This window comes from Schistocerca cancellata, chromosome 12 (genome assembly GCF_023864275.1).
Source record: "Schistocerca cancellata isolate TAMUIC-IGC-003103 chromosome 12, iqSchCanc2.1, whole genome shotgun sequence".
Taxonomy (NCBI): domain Eukaryota; kingdom Metazoa; phylum Arthropoda; class Insecta; order Orthoptera; family Acrididae; genus Schistocerca; species Schistocerca cancellata.
In genome coordinates this window covers 16,055,897-16,083,004 of record NC_064637.1, presented here as the reverse complement: position 1 = coordinate 16,083,004, position 27,108 = coordinate 16,055,897, and the positions used below count along the sequence as shown (strand labels likewise).

General features: G+C 41.9%; 1 protein-coding gene and 1 pseudogene across 1 annotated transcript in view; one reads left to right on the top strand and one right to left on the bottom strand.

Moving 5' to 3' along the window:
* LOC126109828 (acetylcholinesterase-like) overlaps positions 1-27,108 on the bottom strand; it is a 701,016-nt gene that overhangs the window by 49,750 nt on the left and 624,158 nt on the right. Inside the window, exon 9 of the mRNA XM_049914883.1 lies at positions 13,600-13,763. Within this exon, the coding sequence (XP_049770840.1) occupies positions 13,600-13,763 (164 nt within the window). The remainder of the gene's footprint in view (positions 1-13,599; positions 13,764-27,108) is intronic.
* LOC126109952 (5S ribosomal RNA) lies at positions 3,429-3,546 on the top strand (annotated as a pseudogene).

The window sequence follows — 27,108 nt, the reverse complement described above, 5'->3', positions numbered from 1 at the left end:
CCCAGTCAGCTACTGTCCACTCTCTATGTTCTGTGGTCTGGTCAAAACAGGTCGCTCTATAATTCCTTATATAACCCTCCAGATGCGAAAGAACTCATAAATGATATACATCAAATAGCATTTAAATAAATTTACTGAACGTGTGGAATTCATCAGTGTTCAGTAGTTCTGCTTTCAGATTGTCTTGCCTTTCCTATTTTTTCTCATGAAATGTTATTTTTAACATATTACCATGTTTTCTGTTTTGAATTTGTGCAGTGTTTAAATAATTTAACTTTTATAAAACATTTGTTATCTTGGCTGACTCTAAGACTCTTTTATACATCATGTTATTAACAAATTTGCTGTACAGCCCAAATAACATTATTCTTCTGTTCTGCAAAACATCTCAACTGTTCCAATCAATTATGGCAAAGTAATGAATCTCCGCTTATTATGTTATGTATAGTAGTGTAACAATTGCATATGGAACGATATATTAACATGTCCACTAACCGATATTTGACTCATAAGTTGGTAGTACTTCATCCTGTTGTATGGAACTTATTTCTTGTTGATATAAAGTAAGTGATCACCCTGTACCAAGTAGACCTTATTTCAGTTGTTAAAACTTACTGTCATATTTCCATATATGCTCTTTCACATTTTCTGTTGTTTCTGGAATCTTTGCCTGCATTCTGTTCCTCGCTTCTCTACGTTTCAAGAATAGAACTGTTTCAAGCATAGATGTGTTTCAAGGATGGATGTGTTGGTTACACTTTCTTTATTTTTCTGCAATCTTTCAATATAGCTCATTTCGACAAAATGACTTCGGATGTGTTTTAACTCAAAATTTATAGCCGCAATGTCCACAGGAGGATCTGGAGTCCTCGCCTCGCATGTTATAAACGGCGAGGCCGCAATATTGCCAGCACACATCTCGAGTATTTTCAGAGGCCTGTTCAGGAATCAAAGCATGACCTTCCGCTGAAAATACATAACGCCCAAACCCCCTTCACGGCCGTGGGAGGCCGCTGTACCCATGGAGATGACAAATTCGTACCCCATTCACACGAGTTGGCAAACATCTCTGGTAATAATTTTACCTTTGACCTGGATAGAATGCCTTTGACTGTAGAAAATAGTTGACCTGTTGTAGACTTTCTAATTATATATATTTATAATGTTAATGTTAAAATGCAGTACCACAACACTGTCAAACTGTAGGTTCCCTCAAACACCTCCATTTACCCATATTTATTTATTTGTGTTTATCTTATTGATACTGCTTCAGTTCCTTATATATTCTGTAGTTACATTGATAACAGTCTCTTTAATTGGTTGTGTATCACTCTCCATGTTTCATACCTCCTGATGCAGCCTTGTCTAGTACTAATTTTATTTTATTTTATTAGTTTTGTTTGTTATTAGAAACTGTTATGTAGATATGCTATTCATATTTTGTGCTAAAGGTTTTCCTGTCTACTCCATTGTTATTTATGTACTGTTCAGTTTTTACTTTTTCATTGCAAAGATGTTACTTACTGTATGTTTCTGCTTCAGTCTAGATGTGTTACTTCTATTACAATGTTGTTTGCTACCATTTAACTTCTTTGGTGATAATACTCAGTAAATGTCTGGAGGTGGCCTAGTAAGCCGAAAACCAGTTAACAATAAAAGTAATATTGTAGAACAAAAGTAAACTGGTGCTTTTCATTTACTATAATGTTGTTATACCAAGAACTGACGGAAGACTCTGTTAATACTTTCTATTTTATTCAGAATACTGTTTATATCTTTTACTATCGCTCTAATTTTTCCAGGTATTTCCTTCCAGTTCAGCTGTTGGTGATTTAGTGTAAATTATTAAATGCTTTTTGTTTAAGAAGACTCTGAATTCTTGTAATCTTCAAAGGCGAATTTTAATTTAACTTTACAATAGCTGCTTCGGCTTTATTGCCATTCTCAAGTAACATCTAGTTTGATCGTATCATCATTGATCATGGTAAACGAACTGTCAAATAAATAACCGTGATTGATAGTAAAGGAACTACCAAATAAGTGTCAAAATGTGTACAAGGACCGACTCCGAGGGATCTAGTGTGAGAGGAGTAAGAATGATTTAAGGTTTCAGCATTGTCGAGATGTGTAGCTTCATCGGAGAGACTTCCACCAGATTCTTCAATACGTATAACATTAACTAAACGAATATTACGTAATGACTGCGAATTAGACAGCTTACTACAGATGCAAATCAAACTCGACGTTACTCGAGAAGGGCAATAAAGCCGAAAAAGTTGTCGACACTAGCATAAAATTTTCGGAGATAGTCTCGACGTTCTCTTCTCAAAATGTTGAAAACGTTTCTTTGTGAAGTGTACTGTGGTGTGGGCCCAGTCAAACGAATTTTCATTTATTTATTTTAAAGAAAGATGTCCATTAGCATCGGCGATCTTCCTTATACTTTGATTTTCCGCAGCACTCTTTTTTGTGGCAACGTGCTCCATATCCACGTATTCGCAGCTACTTCGTCTGCACAATATCCGCCTGAGGTCGTCGTAGCTCCTTGGCTTCGGCCCATCTCTAGCGAGGGCGTGGCCGCCGCACATGGCTTCTTCGCTTTGGAGGAAGGAAAATAGGTGTTCAGCCTATTCTGTTTGCAGCTCTGAGGTAGAGCTGTGTTTTGCTCATAAGTGATGTGGGGTGGTAACGAGTGCGCCTACATTAACATATCGATTGTAGGCGATGAAAAGCTCCTAGGCCCATCTGACTGTGAAAACCCTTAATTCCACTCATCAGTAACTGCACTAGCAAGGAGATTTGACAGTGCATGTATTTCACTAATCCATCAGTAACTAGGCTTCTACTAATTAGTTACACGTATAGCAACTTCACCTGTTTTTTTAAGAAACCGTTTTCGCTTCTCCTGTAACATTTAGGAAAATGGAGTTACGAGGTTTACATTGCCTACCATCGATATACTGCAAGACAGAGCCATGTGTGAAGGCAGTGATGAAGCTCCACTCTACGAACCTATTCTGCAACACCAAGAAATGTGTTTTGTTTACTTTACGACCTGCCGAGCTATACTGGAACAGTGTCGCATAGGCGATATTAGCGCATTAGAAGAAGACTGGCGCTCGCGGTTATTATGAACGTTGGACAGATCTTATTTTTTTCCGTGTTGTTTCTGATTCGTCATCGCGTGTAGCATATCCCACAGTTATAAGTTTTTCAAACGGACGTTACGAAGTATGACTGTGCTGAGGACATCACGTAAATCATGTAACACCGATCTGTTTCTTCTTTGTAGCATCCTTGTATTTTTTAGGGATCAAATAATAGCCCTAAAATTAAAAGAAAATCTCATGTCTTTATTGCCATTTCGTTTCTTTCCTCAGTTCAATTTAAATGAAGAATGGTTTTTCAAGATGGTAGTACTGAGAAACGTCAACGGCCTTGCCGCAGTGGTAACTCCGGATCCCGTCAGATCACCGAAGTTAAGCGCTGTCGGGCTGGGCTGGAACTTGGATGGGCGACCATCCGGTCTGCCGAGCGCTGTTGGCAAGCGGGCTGCACTCAGCCCTTGTGAGGCAAACTGAGGAGCTACTCGACTGAGAAGTAGCGGCTCCGGTCTCGTAAACTGACGTACGGCCGGGAGAGCGGTGTGCTGACCACGTGCCCTCCATATTCGCATCCATTGTCGCCGGCCGGTTCCGCTAGGGTCTTGGTTCAAATGCCTCTGAGCACTATGGGACTTACCATCTGAGGTCATGAGTCCCCTAGAACTTAGAACTACTTAAACCTAACTAACCTAAGGACATCACACACATCCATGCCCGAGGCAGGATTTGAACCTGCGGCCGTAGCGGTCACGCGGTTCCAGACTGAAGCACCTAGAACCGCTCGGCCACCGCGGCCGGCGCTAGGGTCTTCCGAGAACTATTCTGACAGAGTTTAATTTTTTAGTCAGTATTGATAAACTTTGAGGCTTGCACAAATTCCTTATGTAACGGTAATTACAGAAATAGTCTCGTGCTTTATTTCGATAGATGGCTCTATTCGAGTCAGTCTGAGCCATTAATTCAAATATCAAGAATTTCTTAGCATTGTTAAATTATTTCCAAATGATGAAAGGTAAGTTTGCCTCGATAGATCCTGGGCAGCAGCTGTTTCATCGTCTCGTTATTGTGTCCCTTGACAAATTACATTACTAGGCCACCACTACACGTATGTACATACTCTATACGTCACCGTACGATGCGTGATACAGGGTACAGTGTTCCACTACTTGTCATTTCCTTTCCTGTTCCACTCGCCAGTAGACCGTGGAAAAAACGTCTCTCTATATGCCTCCGTAGGAGTCCTAAATTTCTCTTCCCTTCGTGGTCCTTAAGCTAAATGTAGATAGGCGGCAGTAGAATCGTTCCCCACTTAACTTCAAATGCCGGTTCTCTAAATTTACGCAATAGCGGCTCGTGAAAAGAACGTCGTCTTCCCTATAAGGATTCCAATTTGAGTTCCCGAAGTGTAATGATAGAATGAAGGCTTTCATGACCGGATGACATTGCTGTTAGCAAATCTTTGGAGTATAAGGTAGAGGTCCAAGAAAATCTTGTGTTCCTAACGTTTCGGCGAGAACTGCACTCGACGTCTTCAGAGGCGTTGCTCCTCCGTTGAGTCTTGCCGAGTGACACCTACATCTACACCTACATGGATACTCTCAGAATCACATTTAAGTGCCTGGCAGAGGGTTCGTCGAACCACCTTCACCATTCTCTGTTATTCCAATCTCGTATAGCGCGCGGAAAGAATGAACACGTATATCTTTCCGTACGAGTTCTGATTTCCCTTATTTTATCGTCGAGATCGTTCCGCCCTATGTAGGTCGGTGTCAACAAAATATCTCCGCATTCGGAGGAGAAAGTTGGTGATTGGAATTTCGTGAGAAGATTCCGTCGCAACGGTAAACGCCTTTCATTTAATGATGTCCAGCCCAAATCTGCCTCATTTCGGTGAAACTCTCGCATATTTCGCGATAATACAAAACGTGCTGACATTATTTTAACTTTTTCGACGTATTCCGTCAGTCCTATTTGCTAAGGATCCCACACCGCACAGCAGTATTCTAAAAGAGGACGGACAAGCGTTGTGTAGGCAGTCTCCTTAGTAGATCTGTTACATTTTCTAAGTGTCCTGCCAATAAAACGCAGCCTTTGTTTAGCCTTCCCCACAGCATTTTCTATGTGTTCTTTCCAATTTAAGTTGTTCGCAATTGTAATACCTAGGTATTTAGTTGAATTTACGGCTTTTAGGTTAGATTGCTTTATCGTGTAACCGAAGTTTAACGAGTTCCTTTTAGTACTCATGTGGATGACCTCACACTTTTCTTTATTTAGGGTTCAACTGCCACTTTTCCCACCATTCAGATATCTTTTCTAAATCCTTTTGCACTTTGATCTTCTGATGGCTTTATTAGTCGATAAACGACAGCCTCATTTGCAAACAAACGAACAAAGCTTCTCAAATTGTCTCCCAAATAGTTTATATAGATAAGGAACAGCAAAGGGCCTATAACGCTACCTTTGGGAACGCCTCAAATCATTTCTGTTTTAGTCGACGACTTTCCGTCGGTTACTACGAACTGTGACCTCTCTGACAGGAAATCGCAAATCCAGTCACATAAGTGAGACGATATTCCATAAGCACTCAATTTTACTACAAGCCGCTTGTGTGGTACAGGTCGGACATTTGACAGTGGCGTGTATCTGCAGAAAAAGGGGCGTGGCCCGAGTTGCACACGATAAGCAGAGATGATCTTTGTCAAAGATAAAACTTAACTACCTATTGTCATCTTGTCAAAGATAAAAAACTGTTTAGTGATTCTGTCCTTGTCAAAGATAAAACTTAACTAACGCTGTCGTCTTGTCAAAAATAAAAACCTGGCTAGCGACACTGCTGAATCGCGAAACAATTTTTTATCTTTGACAGGACGACAATTGATAGTTTTATCTTTGACGAGGATCATCTCTGCTTATCGCTTGTAACTCCGGTCAACCCCTTTTTCTGCAGTGTATATGTCGCTCTCAGGCGTCTGACCCGTGAGTCGGCGAGACTCGATGGAGGAGCAACGCCTCTGAAGATGTCGGGCGCAGTTGTGGAAGAAACGTTACAAACAGAAGGGTTTCATGGACAACGATCTTGAAAGGTTTACCAGAAGCAACACTTCCGTAATCTTGCATGCTGATCGAACCTACCACTAACAAATCTAGCATCCCGTCTGAATTGTTTCTATGTTTAATCTAACGTGATGGGGATCTCAAACGGTCGAGCACTAATGTTCTATACCCCGTCTACTTTTTAGATGAGCTACACTTTTCGAATATTCTTCCATCAAAACGAATTCGAGCATTCAGCTTCCATACCATGAAGTCTTGCAGCGTTACGCCTACATGTTCCATCGATGTGAGTGTACCAAGCAGCGCAGCTTAATTCGAACGTTAGGGGACTGTTTTTTCTACTCATCCGCATTAACTTATTACATTTCTCTACATTTAGAGCTAGCTGCCTTTTGTCACATCAGCTAGAAATACTGTCTAGTTCATGCTGTATCCCGAAGAAGCTACCCAACGGCTACACCTTCCCGTACAGCACAGCATCATCGGCAAACAGCGATAAACTGCCGCTCACACATTTCGTCAGATGATTTACGTAATAACTGCCGTCCTATCAGACTTGCCTGGGACACCCCTGACGGTACGGGTGTCTGTGGCGAACAGTAGCCGTGCAGGAAAACGAAATGGTCTTTGTCCCATGAAAAGTCTTCGGACCGGAAAACATAATCCGTATGGTCGGACTTTCGTCGACAGCCCTATTGTTGCATCTCAGAATGAACAGTAGATTATTTCAGGTACCAAAAAGAAGCCGGCCGCGGTGGTCTAGCGGTTCTGGCGCTGCAGTCCGGAACCGCGGGACTGCTACGGTCGCAGGTTCGAATCCTGCCCCGGGCATGGGTGTGTGTGATGTCCTTAGGTTAGTTAGGTTTAAGTAGTTCTCAGTTCTAGGGGACTTATGACCTAAGATTTTGAGTCCCATAGTGCTCAGAGCCATTTGAACCAAAAAGAATGTCGGCTGTGTTGCGTATGCGTATCTGCGCCGGACCATTCCTGAGGACAATCAGAACGCGTAACAATAATGTTATTTACTTTGAATTCCCTTTGCACAGAAGACATCTTTGGTCTGGGCAAATGCAAGTGAAACTTTAATGTTCAGTGATACTAGCAAAGTGAAATGCGACTTAACAGAGACCATAGGAACTGCTCGTGGTAATTTAGGAAATCGATGTATTCACGTTCATGCTATTCAATCTGTAAATTGAGCAAGCAGTGAAGGAAACAAAAGAAAAGTTCGTAGTAGGCATTAAAATGCATGGAGAAGAAATAAAAACTTTGAGGTTCGCCGATGACATTGCAATTCTGTCAGAGACAGCAGTTGAACGGAATGGGCAGTGTCTTGAAAGGAGGGTATAAGATGAACATCAACAAAAGCAAATCTAGGATAATGGAAAGTAGTTGAATTACGTCGCGTGATGCTGAGGGAATTAGGTTAGGAAATGAGACACTTAAAGTAGTAAAGTAGTTTTACTTTCTGGGGAGCAAAATAACTGATGATGGTCGAAGAAGACAGAATATAAAATGTTGACTGGTAATGGCAAGGACCGCTTTTCTGAAGAAGAGAAATTGTTAACTTCGAGTACAGATTTAAGTGTCAGGAAGTCGCTTCTGAAAGTATTTCTATGGAGTGTAGCCATTTATGGAAGTGAAACGTGGACGATAAATAGTTTAGACAAGAATAGAAGCTTTCGAAATGTGGTGCTACAAAAGAATGCTGAAGATTAGATGGGTAGATCACATGACTAATGATGAAGTATTGAATAGAATTGGGGAGAAGAGGAGTATGTGGCACAACTTGACAAGAAGAAGGGATCGGCTGGTAGGACATGTTCTGAGGCATCAAGGGATCACAAATTTAGCATTGGGGGAGGGGGGGCAGTGTGGAGGGTAAAAATCGTAGAGGGAGACCAAGAGACCATACACTAAACCGATTCAGAAGGATGTAGGTTGCAGTAGGTACTGGGAGATGAAGATTGCACAGGATAGAGTAGCATGGAGAGCTGCATCAAACCAGTCTCTGGAGTGAAGACCACGACAACAACAACGTTAATCTTCAGGTCCTGTAATCAGGAAGGAAATCAGGGAGAGCTAATCCTTTTCTAGATAGCAACAGAGTAGACAAGAAAGTGTGTGATGGTTAGTATGTTGGGCCCTTATACACTGCCGGAAAATGGTAACACTCTCAAGAACTGTGTGTTGTGGCACGACGGTGTGGTATGTGTGTTGAGGAGTTTCAGTGTCAGCCATTCATTTGTCATGGTCACTGGCGCTCAAGGGACCTCTGCAGGCGGTAACTGTGCTGTGTTTACAGGTGAGCAGTGGCCGCAACAATCATTCTAGGACAGCCACGCAGCGCAGACGAGTACGTACTCCCGTTGAATGGCTTCGGACATTTGAAGGGGGTCGCATTGTGGGCCTGCTGGAAGTTGGATGGACGCATGGACTGCTGGAGGTATTGGGCACATTGTATCTGTGGTGGGTCGCTGCTTCCAACAGTGGCCTGTGGGAACATTTCAAGACCTCTAGAGCAGGTTCATCAACGTCCACGTAGTTCACAGGCATGTCATGATCTACGCAGTGGTGGAAGACCGAACACATGGCACATGTTGCAGCTGCTGTCCATGAGGCATCACTGGGAACCGCATGCTCGCAGCAGGACTAAGAACTCGCGTGGCCTCTGGCCAGCCTACGACTGACACCACGACATCGCCCAGGACGGCCACTCTGATGTGGCGAACATTTTGGCTGGAGGGTGGAATGGCGGTCAGTTGTCTTCAGTGGTGAGGGTGGGTGTTGTCTGTACGTGAGAGATGGAAGTACAGGTGTACGCTACAGACCTGGCGAGCTGCCTATTCCAGAGTGGATTCGCCCCCGTCCCAGGCTTCAAAGTGTGGGGCGCCATCGGTTACACTGTAAGGTGGGACTGCTAATTTTGATTTTAGTAAGTTACCGATGTGTACGCTAGAGAGAGAGAGAGAGAGAGAGAGAGCAAGTTATGTTACTGTTAAACAGTCTTGTTGTGGCACATTCTTTCCCTCTGGTCGGCCGCTGTGGATGAGCGGTTCTACGCGCTACGGTCTGGAACCGCGCGACCGCTACGGTCGCAGGTTCGAATCCTGCCTCGGGCATGGGTGTGTGTGATGTCCTTAGGTTAGTTAGGTTTAAGTAGTTCTAAGTTCTAGGGGACTGATGACCTCAGATGTTAAGTCCCATAGTGCTCAGAGCCATCTGAACCATCATATTTCCCTCTGCGTAGTCTTATACATTCTTAGTTGCAGTTTTGCAGGTGGTGGATGTATACATCAGTGCTATGTCAGCTTCTGGTTGTACCTGTTAGGTGAAGAAAGATTTATTGTAAAAGACAGCAACGATGTACCGGGTGATCAAAAAGTCAGTATAAGTTTGAAAACTTAATAAACTAAGGAATAATGTAGATAGAGAGGTAAAAATTGGCACACATGCTTGGAATGACATGGGATTTTATTAGAACCACCCCATATTGCTAGACGCGTCGTTTGGTGATGATCGTGTGGTCAGCCGCCACTTTCGTCATGCTTGGCCTCCCAGGTCCCCAGACCTCAGTCCGTGCGATTATTGGCTTTGGGGTTACCTGAAGTCGCAAGTGTATCGTGATCGACCGACATCTCTAGGGATGCTTAAAGACAACATCCGACGCCAATGCCTCACCATAACTCCGGACATGCTTTACAGTGCTGTTCACAACATTATTCCTCGACTACAGCTATTGTTGACGAATGGTGGTGGACATATTGACCATTTCCTTTAAAGAACATCATCTTTGCTTTGTCTTACTTTGTTACACAAATTATTGCTATTCTGATCAGATGAAGCGCCATCTGCCGGACATTTTTTTGAACTTTCGTATTTTTTTTTTTTTTTTTTTGTTCTAATAAAACCCCATGTCATTCAAAGCATGTGTGCCAATTTGTATCTCTCTATCTACATTATTCCGTGATCTATTCAGTTTTCAAATCACAGGGTGATTTACGAAAATATGCAAATATTTTAACATGTTATTCTACAAGAAAACTAACATGAAGCCATCGCAAAACTGTACGACGTTAAAGTAAAGCACGATTTCCGCTTGTTTTGTTGTTATTGATCTGGCAAATCTAATAAAACATGTCCCAGATGTGTATCTGCAGTACTTTTCCAGAACATCCAGAGAATCAAAGAAATAATTTCGTAAAATTTTTAATTGGCCCAATTTGTTTTTTAAATTCCACACAACTACACAAAGTTTCCAGCAGAAGTTGTAATTTAGAAAAAAATATGGTAATAACTTTAACTGAAACTGCACGAATGTGTGAGATAATCTGCTTTTATTAATACCATAGCACACGTGAATTCATGTTAAACCGGAAAAAAACAATGCTCAGTGTTAAGGAAGTTGTATAGTGTACATACGATTACACAGTACATTCCAATAAAAGTTCAAAAATGTCTCCAACGAGTTCAATGCATTTAGCTGCACGAGTATGAACAGATTTTGTTGCTCGTTTCAGTTTCAGAGGGTTGTTCTTAATTTCGTCTATTCCATTCATAAAGTGCCTCACATGTATTGACTTTGTCCTGATAAACTACAGCTTTCATCCGTCGCAACACACAAAAATCCATTGGTGTTGAATCGGGCGATCTGGATGGCCTCAGACGTGAAGCACCACAAACAATCCATTTCTGTGGAAAATGTTCATTTAAATGTATAGTAACGCCGTTGATGAAATGTGGAGGCGCGCTGTCATGTTGCAAACAATACAGAAAACTAACTAGTTTCAAGGTTAGGAAACGATTGAGACAACTCATTACCGGTTGCCAAGAATGACATAAGGTTTTTACATTTTTAATGGAAACTAAACAAATTTAGTTGTATAATAACCTTTCCTTCTCTGGATGTTCTGGGAAACTATTGCAGAAACAAGTGTGGGACATGTTTTATTCGATTCATCAGACCAGACTTTAACCTCGTACAGTTTTTTCATATTATCGAAGTTGCTAAATTTCAGGCAAATTCATTTATTAGCCGTAACTCCGTAATTAAACATTTCTGGAACTATGTTACATGAACTCTTTTCTTTAGTTTTACTTGCAGAATAACATATTAAGCTATTTCCATCTCTTCGTGAATCACACTGTATATTGAAAGGCGAGAAGAATACAAATGTAAATAATGTAAATTTTTTCTAGATAAAAAGTTGTAGGTAAGACTGGCAGTCTGGTATTTACAGAAATGCCTTGTGATCACCATACCTTTTTAAACCATTGTTGACTTTGTTAAGCATAGTATTGTTCAGACCAATGATATGTCTCAAGATCACACGAACTTTTACTCTGTGTTTCTGAATACACACTTCATTCGAAAATCTTTCTCTTGGAATATCATTTCTTGGGAAGAGTTTACTCTCCCTGTCCCACTGTTTAAAGAAGGTTTATCGTTACGCATTACCACATTGCACCATGTGGTATGCAACAGTTTGAATATAGTTTGGAAATATTATTTAGCAATAGAAATCTAGCTTAACCGGTTGCTGTTGGCTCTTGTTCTTTCGATAAATCTGCAACAGTGTTGTTACGACGCTAGATAAGTGGAAATTTTGATTAGGGCCAGATAATTGTTTTACTTCAGTTGTGCATTTAATATAAAGACAAGTTGTATTCAGACGAGTTACAGTCAAATTCAGGTTAGGTTCTTTTTTGTAGTCAAAGACCAGCATACGAGTTTAAGTTGGATACAAGTTTGTGGATACATGTTGTTGTTGTTGTGGTCTTCAGTCCAGAGTCTGGTTTGATGCAGCTCTCCATGCTGCTCTATCCTGTGCAAGCTTCTTCATCTCCCAGTACCTACTGCAACCTACGTCCTTCTGAATCTGCTTAGTGTATTCATCTCTTGGTCTCCCTCTACGATTTTTATCCTCCACGCTGCCCTCTAATACTAAATTGGTGATCCCTTGATGCCTCAGAATATTTCCTACCAACCGATCCCTTCTTTTCAAGTTGTGCCACAAACTCCACCCTAATTCTATTCAATACTCCCTCATTAGTTACGTGATCCACCCATCTAATCTTCAGCATTCTTCTGTAGCACCACATTTCGAAAACTTCTACTCTCTTCTTGTCTAAACTATCGTCCATGTTTCACTTCCATACATGGCTACACTCCATACAAATACTTTCAGAAACGACTTCCTTAAATCAATACTCGATGTTAACAAATTTATCTTGTTCAGAAACGCTTTCCTTGCCATTGCCAGTCTACATTTTATATCGTCTCTACTTCGACCATCATCAGTTATTTTGCTCCCCAAATAGCAAAACTCCTTTACTATTTTAAGTGTCTCATTTCCTAATCTAATTCCCTCAGCATCACGCGACGTAATTCGACTACATTCCATTATCCTCGTTTTGCTTTTGTTGATGAAAGTCTCCTCTCAAGACACTGTCCATTCCGTTCAACTGCTCTTCCAAGTCCTTTGCTGTCTCTGACAGAATTACAATGTCATCGACGAACCTCAAAGTTTTTATTTCTTCTCCATGCATTTTAATACCTACTCCGAATTTTTCTTTTGTTTCCTTTACTGCTTGATCAAAATATACAGGTTGAATAAGATTGGGGAGAGGCTACAACCCTGTCTCACTCCCTTCCCAACCACTGCTTCCCTTTCATGTCCCTCGGCTCTTATAACTGCCATCTGGTTTCTGTACAAATTGTAAATAGCCTTTCGCTCTCTATATTTTACCCCTGCCACTTTCAGAATTTGAAAGATACATAGTTTTAGTATTACCTAGACTTTTTATAGAGTGGGAGGTAAATTTGGGATAAATTTCATGCCGAAAGACATAGCGGGGAACTTGCAACACTTGCAGTCATATTTGGTGTTTCTGCAGGGTAAAGTAACAGGAGGCCGCTACACGTTACAGGATGTCACCCGCAAGTTATTGGCATTTCTTCGACAGCGAGGTGACGTGCCTTTCCAGCAGAACAATGCACATGCACATACGGCTACTGCGACGCAGCGCCCTCTACGTGGTGAACAACTACTGCCCTGGCAGCAAGATCACGAGATCTGTTCCCAGTTAAACACATCCAGGACACGGTGAAGCGGAAACTTACTCGTTCTGCAGGGCTCGCAAGAACCATTGCCAAATTGCAACAAAAGATACAAGGTGCTTGGGACACTCCATCACAGGATGCCGTTTGGCACTTTTATGATCGTTTGCATGCGAAAATACACGCCTGCTTTATGTACTGTTATGACTGTTTTTGCATCCTTTGCAGTGACATGTGTGTTTCCTTTGGTCTGAATTCGTTATCGTACGCTCCTACAATGATGAGTTACCTGTAATAGCACTTGCCCTTCAGGGTGTTGAAGGCCATGTAGTTGGCGAGCGTAAACACACGACGGAGAATAGCCGCCGGCTGCGTACTCACCCGGAGAGCGAGAAGGTGGCGAAGCTGTGCATCATGCGCAGGCTGAGGTCGCGCTCGCTCTCGGTGAAGGGCGTGCTGAGGTTGAGCGGCCTGCCGAACACGTACTCCACCTCGTCGCCGTGGATCACGCCCATCCACTGGCCCCACGGGTTGCTGCTCGTCCGCTGCCGGCACACAACCAAAGGGGCGCTCAGTCAGGCACCAGCAAGTGCGGGGTTCACAATTAAAGTACGACAAAGCTATTAGTAACAACGTATTTTCCCAAAGTTCGCTACGGAAGGAGCGGCTAGGGGATACTTTATCCCCACCACAAAATAAACATTTATAAATTCACGTTGTTCTTCTGTTAGATTACTTATTCTTTGTTGAGACACTTGTCGTGACACTGCTACACGTCCTTTCCTTATATATATATACCGCTGGATATATTTCGTAAACCACATCAAATACTGACGAATCGATTCCACAGACCGAACGTGACGAGAGGGGCTAGTGTAATTGGTTACTACAAACCATTAAAAATGCACGGAAGTATATTTTTTAACACAAACCTACGTTTTTTTAAATGGAACCCCGTTAGTTTTGTCAACACATCTGAACATATAAACAAATACGTAATCAGTGCCGTTTCTTGCATTGTAAAATGTTAATTACATCCGGAGATATTGTAACCTAAAATTGACGCTTGAGTACCACTCCTCCGCTGTTCGATCGTATGTATCGGAGAGCACCGAATTACGTAGGGATCCAAAGGGAACGGTGATGGACCTTAGGTACAGAAGAGACTGGAACAGCACTGGTCTTTTTCACTGACGCACATGTACATTACCATGAGGGGTGAGGTACACGTACACACGTGGTTTCCGTTTACAATTACGGAGTGGAATAGAGTGTGTCCCGATATGTCAGGCCAATAGATGTTCAATGTGGTGGCCATCATTTGCTGCACACAACTGCAATCTCTGGCGTAATGGATGTCGTACACGCCGCAGTACATCTGGTGTAATATCGCCGCAGACTGCCACAATACGTTGTTTCATATCCTCTGGGGCTGTAGGCACAGCACAGTACACATTCTCCTTTAATGTACCCCACAGAAAGAAGTCCAGAGGTGTAAGATAAGGAGAACGGGCTGGCCAATTTATGCATCCTCCACGTCCTATGAAACGCCCGTCGAACGTGTACCTCACCCCTCATGGTAATGTACATGTGCGACAGTGAAAAAGACCAATAAAAAGGTGTTAGCATGTGGACGTAATGTGCTGTTCCAGTCTCTTCTGTACCTAAGGTCCATCACCGTTCCCTTTGGATCCCTACGTAATTCGGTGCTATCCGATACACACGATCCAACAGCGGAGGAGTGCTACTCAAGCGTCAACTTTGGGTTACAATATCTCCGGATGTAATTAACATTTTACAACGCAAAAAACGGCACTGAATACGTATCTGTTTATATGTTCAGATGTGCTAACAAAACTAACGGGGTTCCATTTAAAAAAAGATAGGTTTGTGTTAAAAAACATACTTCCGTGCATTTTTTTATGGTTTGTATTAACCAATTACACTAGCCCCTCTCCTCACGTTCGGTCTGTGGAACCGATTCGTCAGTATTTGATGTGGTTTACGAAATATATCCAGCGGTAATGTTAGGTGACTCACCCTGTATATATATATATATATATATATATATATATATAACAAAAGCGCTGGCAGGTCGATAGACACACAAACAAACACAAACATACACACAAAATTCAAGCTTTCGCAACAAACAGTTGCTTCTTCAGGAAAGAGGGAAGGAGAGGGAAAGACGAAAGGATGTGGGTTTTAGGGGAGAGGGTAAGGAGTCATTCCAATCCCGGGAGCGGAAAGACTTACCTTAGGGGGAAAAAAGGACAGGTACACAATCGCACACATACACATATCCATCCGCACTTACACAGACACAAGCAGACTGAAAATGTCGTCTTTCCCTCTCCTTCCCTCTTTCCTGAAGAAGCAACTGTTTGTTGCGAAAGCTTGAATTTTGTGTGTATGTTTGTGTGTCCTTCGACCTGCCAGCGCTTTTGTTTGGTAAGTTATCATCATCTTTGTTTTTAGATATATTTTTCCCACGTGGAATGTTTCCCTCTATTATATTCATATATATATATATATATATATATATATATATATATATATATATATTCCTTCGATTAGGCCTGTTAATAATAATAATAATAATAATAAATTCTAATAGCGCGCCTCAGTATTATTTATAAAAGGCCTAATCGCAGCAAAAAGTATGAAACGAAAAACCGCTCACGAAAACTGTGATTCAGTTCTAGTTCAACATTTAAGCGAGGAGTAATTAATATCTTCGTGTAATAATAAACAACATGAAAATATATCAGAGTAAAATGTCCTAGCCTAAAAGCAACTTTTCCAGCAATAGTGCTGAAAAGACAAAAGACGACGCGGGGCAACGAAACCGACCAAGAAAGGTGTGAATGTGTGGGTGCTATTCTGTCATTCTGCGCAACAGATTAATCTGAGATGTACCCTTTACCCTGTGGCGATGCAATTTCCACCCCCACACTACTACAGAAGTCAGACAGACGCCCCTAACGTTCTGAAGAGAAATGACTGAAAAAAATTTCAGCAATAAATATCTTCTGGAGTCGTCCGCTGTAAGGAAATGACACAAAAATTCACAAAATCTCTTAAGTAAGTAGTGGAATACTTAGATCCTGTAGTAGTGCTATTTAGTGTAAGAAAAACATGAAACTAACGAAAATTATTATTTACTTTGCAAAAATTCTGAGAAATCACAATGGCACTTTTAGTTATGAACTGAACAAGTTATTTCCAGGTTCTTTTCGGAATGTGAAGTTATCTCTCAAGGATAGGATTCACTAATGAAATTTCTATACAAAGTTGAAGATTGTTATTGACTTGGCAGAATGGTTGAGAGCCGCGCCTACTCAACTTGAATAATTATCCGTTAGAATGTTGCTAGGTACAGTCAAGGCTGTCGTGTGTGAAATGCAGTGAAGTGTACTGTTGTGGAGGAAATATGGGGCTCGTAAGAACTGCAGCACACAATACTGTAAGCTGCGATGACTGCTGTCTATGCCACTCGCTGCTGACAAATAAGATGATTCTCGTTCTATATGGATTGACCTTCGCAAATCAAACTCTCCCTATGCCTTGATGAAGTCAAGGACTCCTATTCGCCTCTAGTCTAACTATTGGTGTGGTACACCAGTCAGATAACCAGTCCACCACGGTGCCACTCAAAAACTCGCTCGCATGCTTTTAACTATAACTCTGTCCATTCACACCGCACAATAAGTGTGGCGGCCAACACAGTGAACAACGCTTAATCGCAAGGACTCAATATAGAGTCGCACACCGATTCGCTCTCCACAGAGGTGCTCTCCCAGTGAAGTACTGAGGAGAGACTTGTTCCTCGCTCTTTGAGTACATGTACGAGTGCACACGCTCTCGTTACGTGTTTTTGCTCCAAGAGCGACAACGGAACCGCCCCTCTCCACACCAGACGTGAAGGGGCATATATTTCAGTCACTTTCATTACTCCTTCAGCTCGAGGCATCAGAAATATCGTCAGCCAATTAGCATTGACGTTTCGTTTAAGGCGACCAATCCGGAAATCTGTAGCATCGGCGTTTGGCGTTTGCAATCTCCGTGTGAAAACCTCTGAAACTGCGTGCTATGTTTGTAAAGAATGCGTAGGCTCGGAGCTCCCCCACAATGTAGCGGAGTTTGCTTTTAAGCCGAACACGGGGTCGTTCTGCCTTTCACTTGGGCAAACGCTGTCTGCTCTACGGGCGGCCGAGGTTGACTCATCCTCTGAAGGGACCAGCCTCCCGGTGTGTGGTCTGCCCCTCCTGAATTAAAGCTTCTGTGACCGCCGTGTCTGGAATGAATGTGTGTACGCCAGCCTCGAGTATTTCAATCTCGGTGCGCATTTGCGATTTACTAGTTATTTGCATTCGTTTAAATGAATTCATACAGCTTTGACTTTATCTTATCCAGTTTGGGTTCGAATGAAGCGTCTTGATGTGTGGAATATGATTGTGAGGCAGAATATGTAAGCAATGAAGGTCAGGAGACCACGACGTCTTACAAAGGGACGCACATGTAGCAGTGTCACGACAAGAGTGGAAGAAATAATCTAACAGAAGAGCAATGTGAAAATATTAGGGAGACAGGTCGGAGAAGAAATCAGTCATAGAGAAACAGGAAAAAGACTGGACAGCAATAAAAGTGATGAACAGAACACAGAAGTAATAAGTAATTTTCGCTTAGGAAATCACGTCGCGGCATAATCACTGTAGATATGGATGATCAGGGCGGCAAGGATGTCACTGTCTTAAAATTGAGGCATTTCATTACTATCCAACTATAAAATATAATCGACAGCCAAGTATAGCAATCGAGAGAATAGATAAACTATGTAAATATCGTAAGGCGGAAAACTTTAAAGGACAAAGACGAAGTATATGCTACCCAAATGGTAAAATTACAGTGCCGGCACTAAAATTACTTCCACTTGAATTTTTTTAATATATTTAAGGCGAAACAGTGATATCGAAGGACGTTTTGAAAAAAAAACACGCTTTAACGTGTGCTTCCAAATATCATCATCTGGAACAACAGTAATAACAAAGGAGGAAGGATTTAGTCCGGTGTCTAGAATCCAAGGACAAGTATGTCTTTCTTGCCATTTCCAAATGAAACACCTAAGTTTTTACAAGTTTACTTTGCGGGAAATGAAGATGATGAAGCCAACAAGCGCTGTTTGAACATCACTGGATTGCGTCAAAATATAATTCTGGATGTACAACGTTTCCTACATATAATTAAGAAATTGGTACGAATATTTAAAAATCAAATGAAAAAACTAGTCGCAATTAATTACAAAATAATAATTTGTGCTGATAACAGGCGAACATGAGAGGCGGTTCACTGCACCTTAGTCAAACGATATTGTGATACAGGGAAAAAAACTAAACGAGAAAGTCTTTGACTGAAATTTTTTGTCCATTATTACATTTATAAAACTACTGACAGAAAAGTAAAATCCCAGCGAAGCGGATTATTATCAGCTAGTAAATAAATAAAAGAACTCTGACTAACTTTTAACTTTAATTAACAATGTTCTTTTTAAATAGGTACTGATATATAAGTAGGATCGAGAATCTGCAGATATTGTATCTTCCAGCACAGTCTCAGCAATACCAACGCATTTCCCACAATGTGTACACCAAGGGGGTCAGGACTTCATGAACACCACAAAAAATTATAAAAGGTACAAATTTAGTTAACTGTCGTTGACTTTTATTCAGAACATACTTTACGAAGGTATATTGATGTGCAAGGAAGATCCTTAACCTGAAAATTAGAATATGACATCTATGGTGTAAACACACATTCACTATTAACATGTAAGACTTTTGGGATACATTTCACTGTAAAATTTGAAACAATTACGAAATGTGGTATAAATATCATTAGAAAGAATAAATATTTTTTCCAATTTTTTTAAAAATATAAGTAAATGACTAGATTACAATGTTTCCAGAAGGTTGCCAATCCCCCCCCCCCCCCCCCCCTGTTGTTATTGTAAGTGTTAAAGTCAATTTTCTGAAAAACTGTTGAAAAGGTAATGTAAAAACACAGAGTCATGTGGTCAAAAAGCCACGAGCTTTCGACCAAGCACTAAACGGGCATTGATGAGCTACTGGTACACCATTAAATACTCTAAATGCCGGCTCTGAGGTCATAAGGGCTCCCGGCGCCGCCTTACAGCTGTGAGCCCCAGTAACGTCAGACCCAGCACTTAGACTATTCAAGCCGTTACAAAATTTAGGAGATCGTAGAGGATGAAGTTTTGAAAGTTTCGATACACGGAACTTATTGCCGAAAACGTGAAATAAAGTTTCTACACTACTATGCTCTTTCTACGCTTTCGGTAGGCAAAATGACACACTAGAACAATGTACGCTACTGGCCATTAAAATTGCTACACCAAGAAGAAATGCAGATGATAAACGGGTATTCATTGGATAAATATATTATACTAGAACTGACATGTGATTACATTTTCACCCAGTTTGGGTGCATAGATCCTGAGAAATCAGTACCCAGAACAACCACCTCTGGCCGTAATAACGGCCTTGATACGCCTGGGCATTGAGTCAAATAGAGCTTGGATGGCGTGTACAGGTACAGCTGCCCATGCAGCTTCAACACCATACCACAGTTCATCAAGAGTAGTGACTGGCGTATTGTGACGAGCCAGTTGCTCGGCCACCATTGACCAGACGTTTTCAGTTGGTGAGAGATTTGGAGAATGTGCCGGCCAGGGCAGCAAACGAACATTTTTATATCCAGAAAGGCACGTACAAGACCTGCAACATGCGGTCGTGCATTATCCTGCTGAAATGTAGGATTTCGCAGCGATCGAATGAAAGGTAGAGCCACGGGTCGTAACACATCTGAAATGTAACGTCCACTGTTCAAATTGGTGTCGATGCAAACAAGAGGTGATCGAGACGTGTAACCAGTGGCGCCCCATACCATCACGCCGGGTGATACGCCAGTATGGCGATGACAAATAAACGCTTCCCATGTGCGTTCACCGCGATGTTGCCAAACACGGATGCGACCATCATGATGCTGTAAACAGAACCTGGATTCATCCGAAAAAATGACGTTTTGCCATTCGTGCACCCAGGTTCGTCGTCGAGTACACCATCGCAGGCGCTCCTGTCTGTGATGCAGCGTCAAGAGTAACCGCAGCCACGGTCTCCGAGCTGATAGTCCGTGCTGCTGCAAACGTCGTCGAACTGTTCGTGCAGATGGTTGTTGTCTTGCAAGCGTCCCCATCTGTTGACTGAGGGATCGAGACGTGGCTGCACGATCTGTTACAGCCGTGAGGATAAGATGCCTGTCATCTCGACTGGTAGTGATACCACGCGTTGGGATCCAGCACAGCATTCCGTATTACCCCTCTTGAACCAACCGATTCCATAAACCGTAATCGCGATCTACAATCCGACATTTATCAAACTCGGAAACGTGATGGTACGCATTTCTCTAGCTTACACGGGGCATCACAACGACGTTTCTCCAGGCAACGCCGTTAAACTGTATGAGAAATCGGTTGGAAATTTTCCTCATGTCAGCACGTTGTAGGTGTCGCCACCGGCGCCAAGCTTGTGTGAATGCTCTGAAAAGCTACTCATTTGCATATCACAGCATCTTCCCCCTGTCGATTAAATTTCGCGTCTGTTGCACGTCATCTTCGTGGTGTAGCAATTATAATGGGCAGTAGTGTAGTTTGGAAAACGGTTATTGACAGTAGAGTTGAATAAAATACTGTAATCAGAATATGTGGCTTCACTATTGTACAGTAAATGTTCAATGTGATGACCATCGACTAACATGCAACGACGAATCATGTTTTGCCTGATTCTCTGCAATCTTTGTGTTTCATCCTTGTACGGCTGGAAACACACATGGATGTTCAATATGAAATGGAAATGATGACACCAGCATTCGTCACGTATGCATTTAATTTGTTTATACAACAAGTTTCGGTGTTCCATTACACTGTCTTCAGGTCTCGTTGCGGCGTTTATGCCACGTCCGTTCCCCCGTTTATTGCATTTTTGTTACTGTGTTTCAGTGCACGGTATTTTTATTTAAAGAGCGTGTTTGTGGTCCAACTGTAGGAATATTTATTTAATTTCAAGTTATTTAAATGTAACGCCAGCATTTCGTATGTTTCATTATGTTTGTGAGTGAGCGTTGGCTTGAAGACAGGACGGGAGCGCTCTAGCCAATCACAGCGCTCGTCTCCGGGGAGGACACGAGGTAGTTACGAGCAGGGCGGCAGTTCTAAAGGGTACGGGACAGGACACGGAACGTGCTGGGCGTATCGGCGCGACGGACGCTCGGTCGCGGCAGAGACTTGGAGAGAGTGGAGCGGCAGATAGAAATACTTTGGAGTGCCGACTTGTTCTCTTGTGAGATTTCCGTGGCCTACACAGTGAAGACGCGGTGTGCGTTTAGAAGTGAATATCTCGCGAGCTATGTTGTTGTCCATAGCTAATTAGGTGCAGTAGGAGTCTATTGTTTCCCTGTTATTCAACTGATATTTTATTTAACTGCTGGACCAACTACACCAATAAGTATTTTGAAGAAATATACCGTATTCTGAAAAGTACTTCTACTATAGTACTCATCATTTAAAGCCGTTAAGACAGTACCTGCAGATTTTATTTAATTGCAATCGTTCATTTATAAATTTATATGTTACTTTCATTATTCGCAATTGCCGAGAAGCCTTCGACCATTCGATTCATGTGTGTACTCATATTGTATACTGTAGACTCAGCAGTATTTGGCTTGTAATGCGGCAGCTACGTATCCCAGCCGCTAGACAACGAAACCAACCAAAACTTTTAATATTTCAACCCTGAGTTGGAGGGTACGTAATTGAGAGTCAGACCATCACATTATTATTATTATTATTATTATTATTACTTATTTCCTTTCTCAGACGTTATGTCTGGTTGGAAAGTGACGCGGACCTTGATCAAGCATGACTTCCTTTAAACTGTACGGTATATGTTACATCACATTTAGAAACTTTCGGGTAATTGAACATGTATCAATAATAACAGATTTCTGTAGTTGTATATACAAGTTTGGATGTAGCTGTATTGCTTTGATGTACTGGTGGATATTGTGTGGTATGACTCCTGTAGTTGATAGTATAATTGGTATAATGTCAACTTTATCCTGATGCCACATGTCCTTGACTTCCTCAGCCAGTTGGATGTATTTTTCAATTTTTTCTCCTGTTTCCTTCTGTATATTTGTTGTGTTGGGTATGGATATTTCGATTAGTTGTGTTAATTTCTTCTTTTTATTGGTGAGTATGATGTCAGGTTTGTTATGTAATGTTGTTTTATCTGTTGTAATGGTTCTGTTCCAGTATAATTTGTATTCATCATTCTTCAGTACCTTTTGTGGTGCATGCTTGTATGTGGGAACGTGTTGTTTTATTAGTTTATGTTGTATGGCAAGTTGTTGATCTATTATTTTTGCTACATTGTCATGTCTTCTGGGGTATTCTGTATTTGCTAGTATTGTACATCCGCTTGTGATGTGATCTACTGTTTCTATTTGTTGTTGGGGCCTTTAATAATATGCTTGCTGTAGTATCTGGTGTTTATTGTTTGATCCTGTATTGCATTCATGAATCCTTCCGTCTCACTGTATATATTGCCTTTTCTTAGCCACGTGTTGGATGCGTCTTGATCGATGTGTGGCTGTGTTAGATGATACGGGTGCTTGCCATGTAGTGTTTTCTTTTTCCAATTTACTTTCTACGTATCTGTTGATGTTATGTGATCTAAAGGGTTGTAGAAGTTGTTATGAAATTGCAATGGAGTAGCCGATGTATTTATATGAGTGATTGCTTTGCGTATTTTGCTAGTTTCTGCTCGTTCTAGCAAGAATTTTCTTAAATTGTCTACCTGTCTATAATGTAGGTTTTTTATATCGATAAATCCCCTTCCTCCTTCCTTTCTGCTTAATGTGAATCTTTCTGTTGCAGAATGTATGTGATGTATTCTACATTTGTGGCATTGTGATCGTGTAAGTGTATTGAGTGCTTCTAGGTCTGTGTTACTCCATTTCACTACTCCAAATTATTATTATTATTATTATTATTATTATTATTATTATTATTTTCTTTATGAACCGAGCGGCTACCAACACTGTCTGCTGAAAGACCGTCCAGCGCACGTTGCTGCGTACAGGCCTCGTTAGCAGCCATACTGACTGTTGTTCATCGGCGAAGAAGGATTGAATTTGTGCGCCAGTACCACAGTTCCACTGAGTGGTTCAAAATTCAAATGGCTCTGAGCACTATGGGACTTAACTTCTGTGGTCATCAGTCGCCTAGAACTTAGAACTACTTAAACCTAACTAACCTAAGGACATCACACACACCCATGACCGAGGCAGGATTCTAACCTGCGACCGTAGCGGTCACGCGGTTCCAGACTGAAGCGCCTTTAACCGCACGGCCACACCGGTCGAGTCACTGAGTGGTGACAGGCGATGTGTGCACATGAATCACGTTTTATGCTCCAACAGGCAGATGACTGACGGTGTCTACGGTAAGCAAACACCCTCCGTGTGTCACGGTACGGCAGGCGTTTTCGTGACATTCCCTGGGTGATTTCGTCATTCTGAAAGGCACAAAGCATCAACACAACTATGCGTCTATTCTTGGAGAAAACATGCTCACCTCTATATGTAGATTGCCGGCCGCTGTGGCCGAATAGTTGTAGGCGCTTCAGTCTGCAACCGCGCGACCGCTCCGGTCGCAGGTTCGAATCCTGCCTCGGGCATGGATGGCTGTGACGTCCTTAGGTTAGTTAGGTTTAAGTAGTTGTAAGTTGTAAGGGACTGATGACCTCAGATGTTGAGTCCCATAGTGCTCAGAGCCATTTGAACCAGCCTATACGTAGTTTGCTTTTCCAAGGCACAGGACAGTGCAACACACAGTCACACAGCTTTCAGTAGACGTGCGTGGTTCCAAGAGCGCCGGTTTGAGTTTACTGAACTCCAGTGGCCTACAAGTTTCTCGGATTTACACCTCGATCGGACAGTCCGCACCGTGGATCCTCAGCCGAGGAACCTGGCGCAGCTGGCCGCTACGCTGCAGCCGGCACTCCTCCACGTGTCTGTCAGAACCTTCCGTTATGCCGGCTTTCGCAGATGGTCACATTAATGTTACTACCTGGCACGAGCGGTTTCGAAATGAAACTACCAGAACAGTACGTTCTTTTGATACAAATTTATTAAATTTGGCGCCCATTTTTGCTTCTATTTTAGGACAATATTTAGGCATTATGAGTTCATGGAAGGTTGTCTCTAGCAAAAACGCTAAATTACTTTCAAATAAAGATCATGCAATGATGAGTGCTTGGAAGCTATACGGTATATCCATGTGGAAGTGGAACAAGTACTCTGAGACAACTGAGTGTTTCTTTTTGCCAATTTCTTCTTCTGTTCATGGTTTATTATGACAATATATTTGAGAAAAATTTTAAAATTACATTCCAACGTGAAACCGCCTCCTTAAAATGATTTTATCAATTTCTTCTTCTATTCGTTCCTTGTTATAATGATAAACGTCAATTTTGCGAGACATTTTAAAATTAATTGTTTAATATACAGTAGAGTGTCGATTATCCGATCTTCGGTTATCCGACCTTCTGTGTTATCCGACCCTTGCATAGCGCCGGCCGGCGACGGGTCAGTGACAGACGTGTTGTTTGTCGATAGTCAGTTCATTGTCGCCGTCTGCTACTCCTCACTCCTCAGCGCTAACTTACAACAACAACTTGCCCCGCAAAGCACTGTTGCTTCTAGACAATGCCACTTGTCATCCTAATGAAGATGAACTTCAAGATATGAAGGCCATGTTTTTGCCTCCAAATGTCACATCCTTATGTCAGCCTATGGATCAAGGGACGTTAGAGACACTCAAGACAAACTACCGCAGAAACTTGCTTTCCTCTTTAATTAATGCTATGGACAAGGGTGAAGACATGCTAGACCAGTTGCGCCTTATTAATTTGAAAGACGTAGCTTACGACGTGGGAGAGTGCTGGAGCAAATACAATTGCAAAATTCTGGAAAATTTTGCTACAGGAAAATCAAGAAAATTCCCCAGATGATGAAAATCTACAGCAGCAGACCGAACCAGAAAATACTACTGTGCTTTCATTGTTACGAAAGTTCCGGGATGTGCTGACGCCACAGAAGATGACATAAATGAATGGATTGTCCAAGATGAACAATTTGAAGTGACAGATAGTTCAAATGGCTCTGAGCACTATGGGACTGAACTGCTGAGGTCATCTGTCCCCTAGAACTTAGAACTACTTAAACCTAACTAACCTAAGGACATCACACACATCCATGCCCGATGCAGGATTCGAACCTGCGACCGTAGCAGCAGCGCCATTCCGGACTGAAGCGCCTAGAACCGCTCGGCCACAACGGCCGGCTTGAAGTGACAGATGAACAAATAGTCAACATGGTAAACGAAAAAGAAGAAGACGAAGAAGCGGATGTAGTGAAGGAAGGTGCGCCCAAGATTTCTTACAACGAAGGACACAAGGCTTTAGAAACTGCTTTAAAATATGTACAGCAACTGGAGGAAACATCGTCTACCAAGGTTTTACTTCTTAAGAGACTACGTCATTTAGCGGCAAAAAAAAACGGCAAACAGCAGGCAAACAAAAGAGAGTTACTAACTTCTTCACAGAGTAAATATCTATTCACTCTAATTTGATTTGTACTGTATTAAATGTTTAACTCATTTGGCCTACTTCAGTTTAATTTTTGTGTTTTTTGTATTATTTTCCGTGTTATGCGACCTTCCCGATTATCCGACCTTGCCGCGGCCGGTTTATGTCGGATAATCGAGACTCTACTGTACCCGTAAGTTTTGGGACTCTAAGCGTTAAAGAATCAGGCATTCCGTGCTTACTGTTAAAAGATGTTCATAATGCTTATAACTAGAGTTTATATATCACAAGAAAACTGTTTGTGGATTAATTATGACATCTGGAAATGAGAATAATGTACTGAAACCGATAGTGATAATATTTGTACGAGGACGTGCTGAAAAGTAATACCTCCGAATTTTTTATGTCAAACTCGTGCAGCTTCTTGAAGAAAGCAAACGTTGTTAACATTCTATGTCTTTGTCCATTATAATTATCCGGGCTGTTATGCCGTGGTCGGTTGATGAATTCTGTGTCAATTCCCAACGTTTCGTCCCCGTCTGCGGAGGAAAATGGTAGTTTGGGCCACTTAGTATACCGCAAATCCACGCACACGGACCGTTATTTGCACCGGGATTCGAACCACCACCCGCAACAGAAGCGGGGTGTTATCAAGACAGAGCTATAGAGGACAGAGCTATAAATATTTGTGAACCTGAGTTGGTCGACGCTGAGATGGAACATCTCCACAATGCACTAATGAAGAACGGATATTGGTCCGCCGAAATAAAACGTGCGTTGAGACAGCCACGCAGAAACCATAGTGACGTACAGGCTACTGCAGAATCTAAGGTTTTCCTGCCGTTTGTCAAAAATGTAACGGAAAGATTAGGGAGGATCTTGATCAAGTGGAATATTACCGTAATTTACAAGACCACCAGGAAGATACAGGAATACATTAAGCCTGCCAAGGACGCTCGCAAACCATTGGAAAAAGCTGGAGTGTATAGGATCCCATGCAGCTGTGGAGATGTTTATGTGGGTAACACTAAAAGAACTGCTTCAAAACGTTTGGAAGAGCACAAGAGCAATTGTGGAAGAGGAGAAACGGAACGATCAGCTGTTGCGGAGCATGCTTTCCAGCCAGGGAACCACCATATTCGTTTCGAGGAGACGCAAGTAC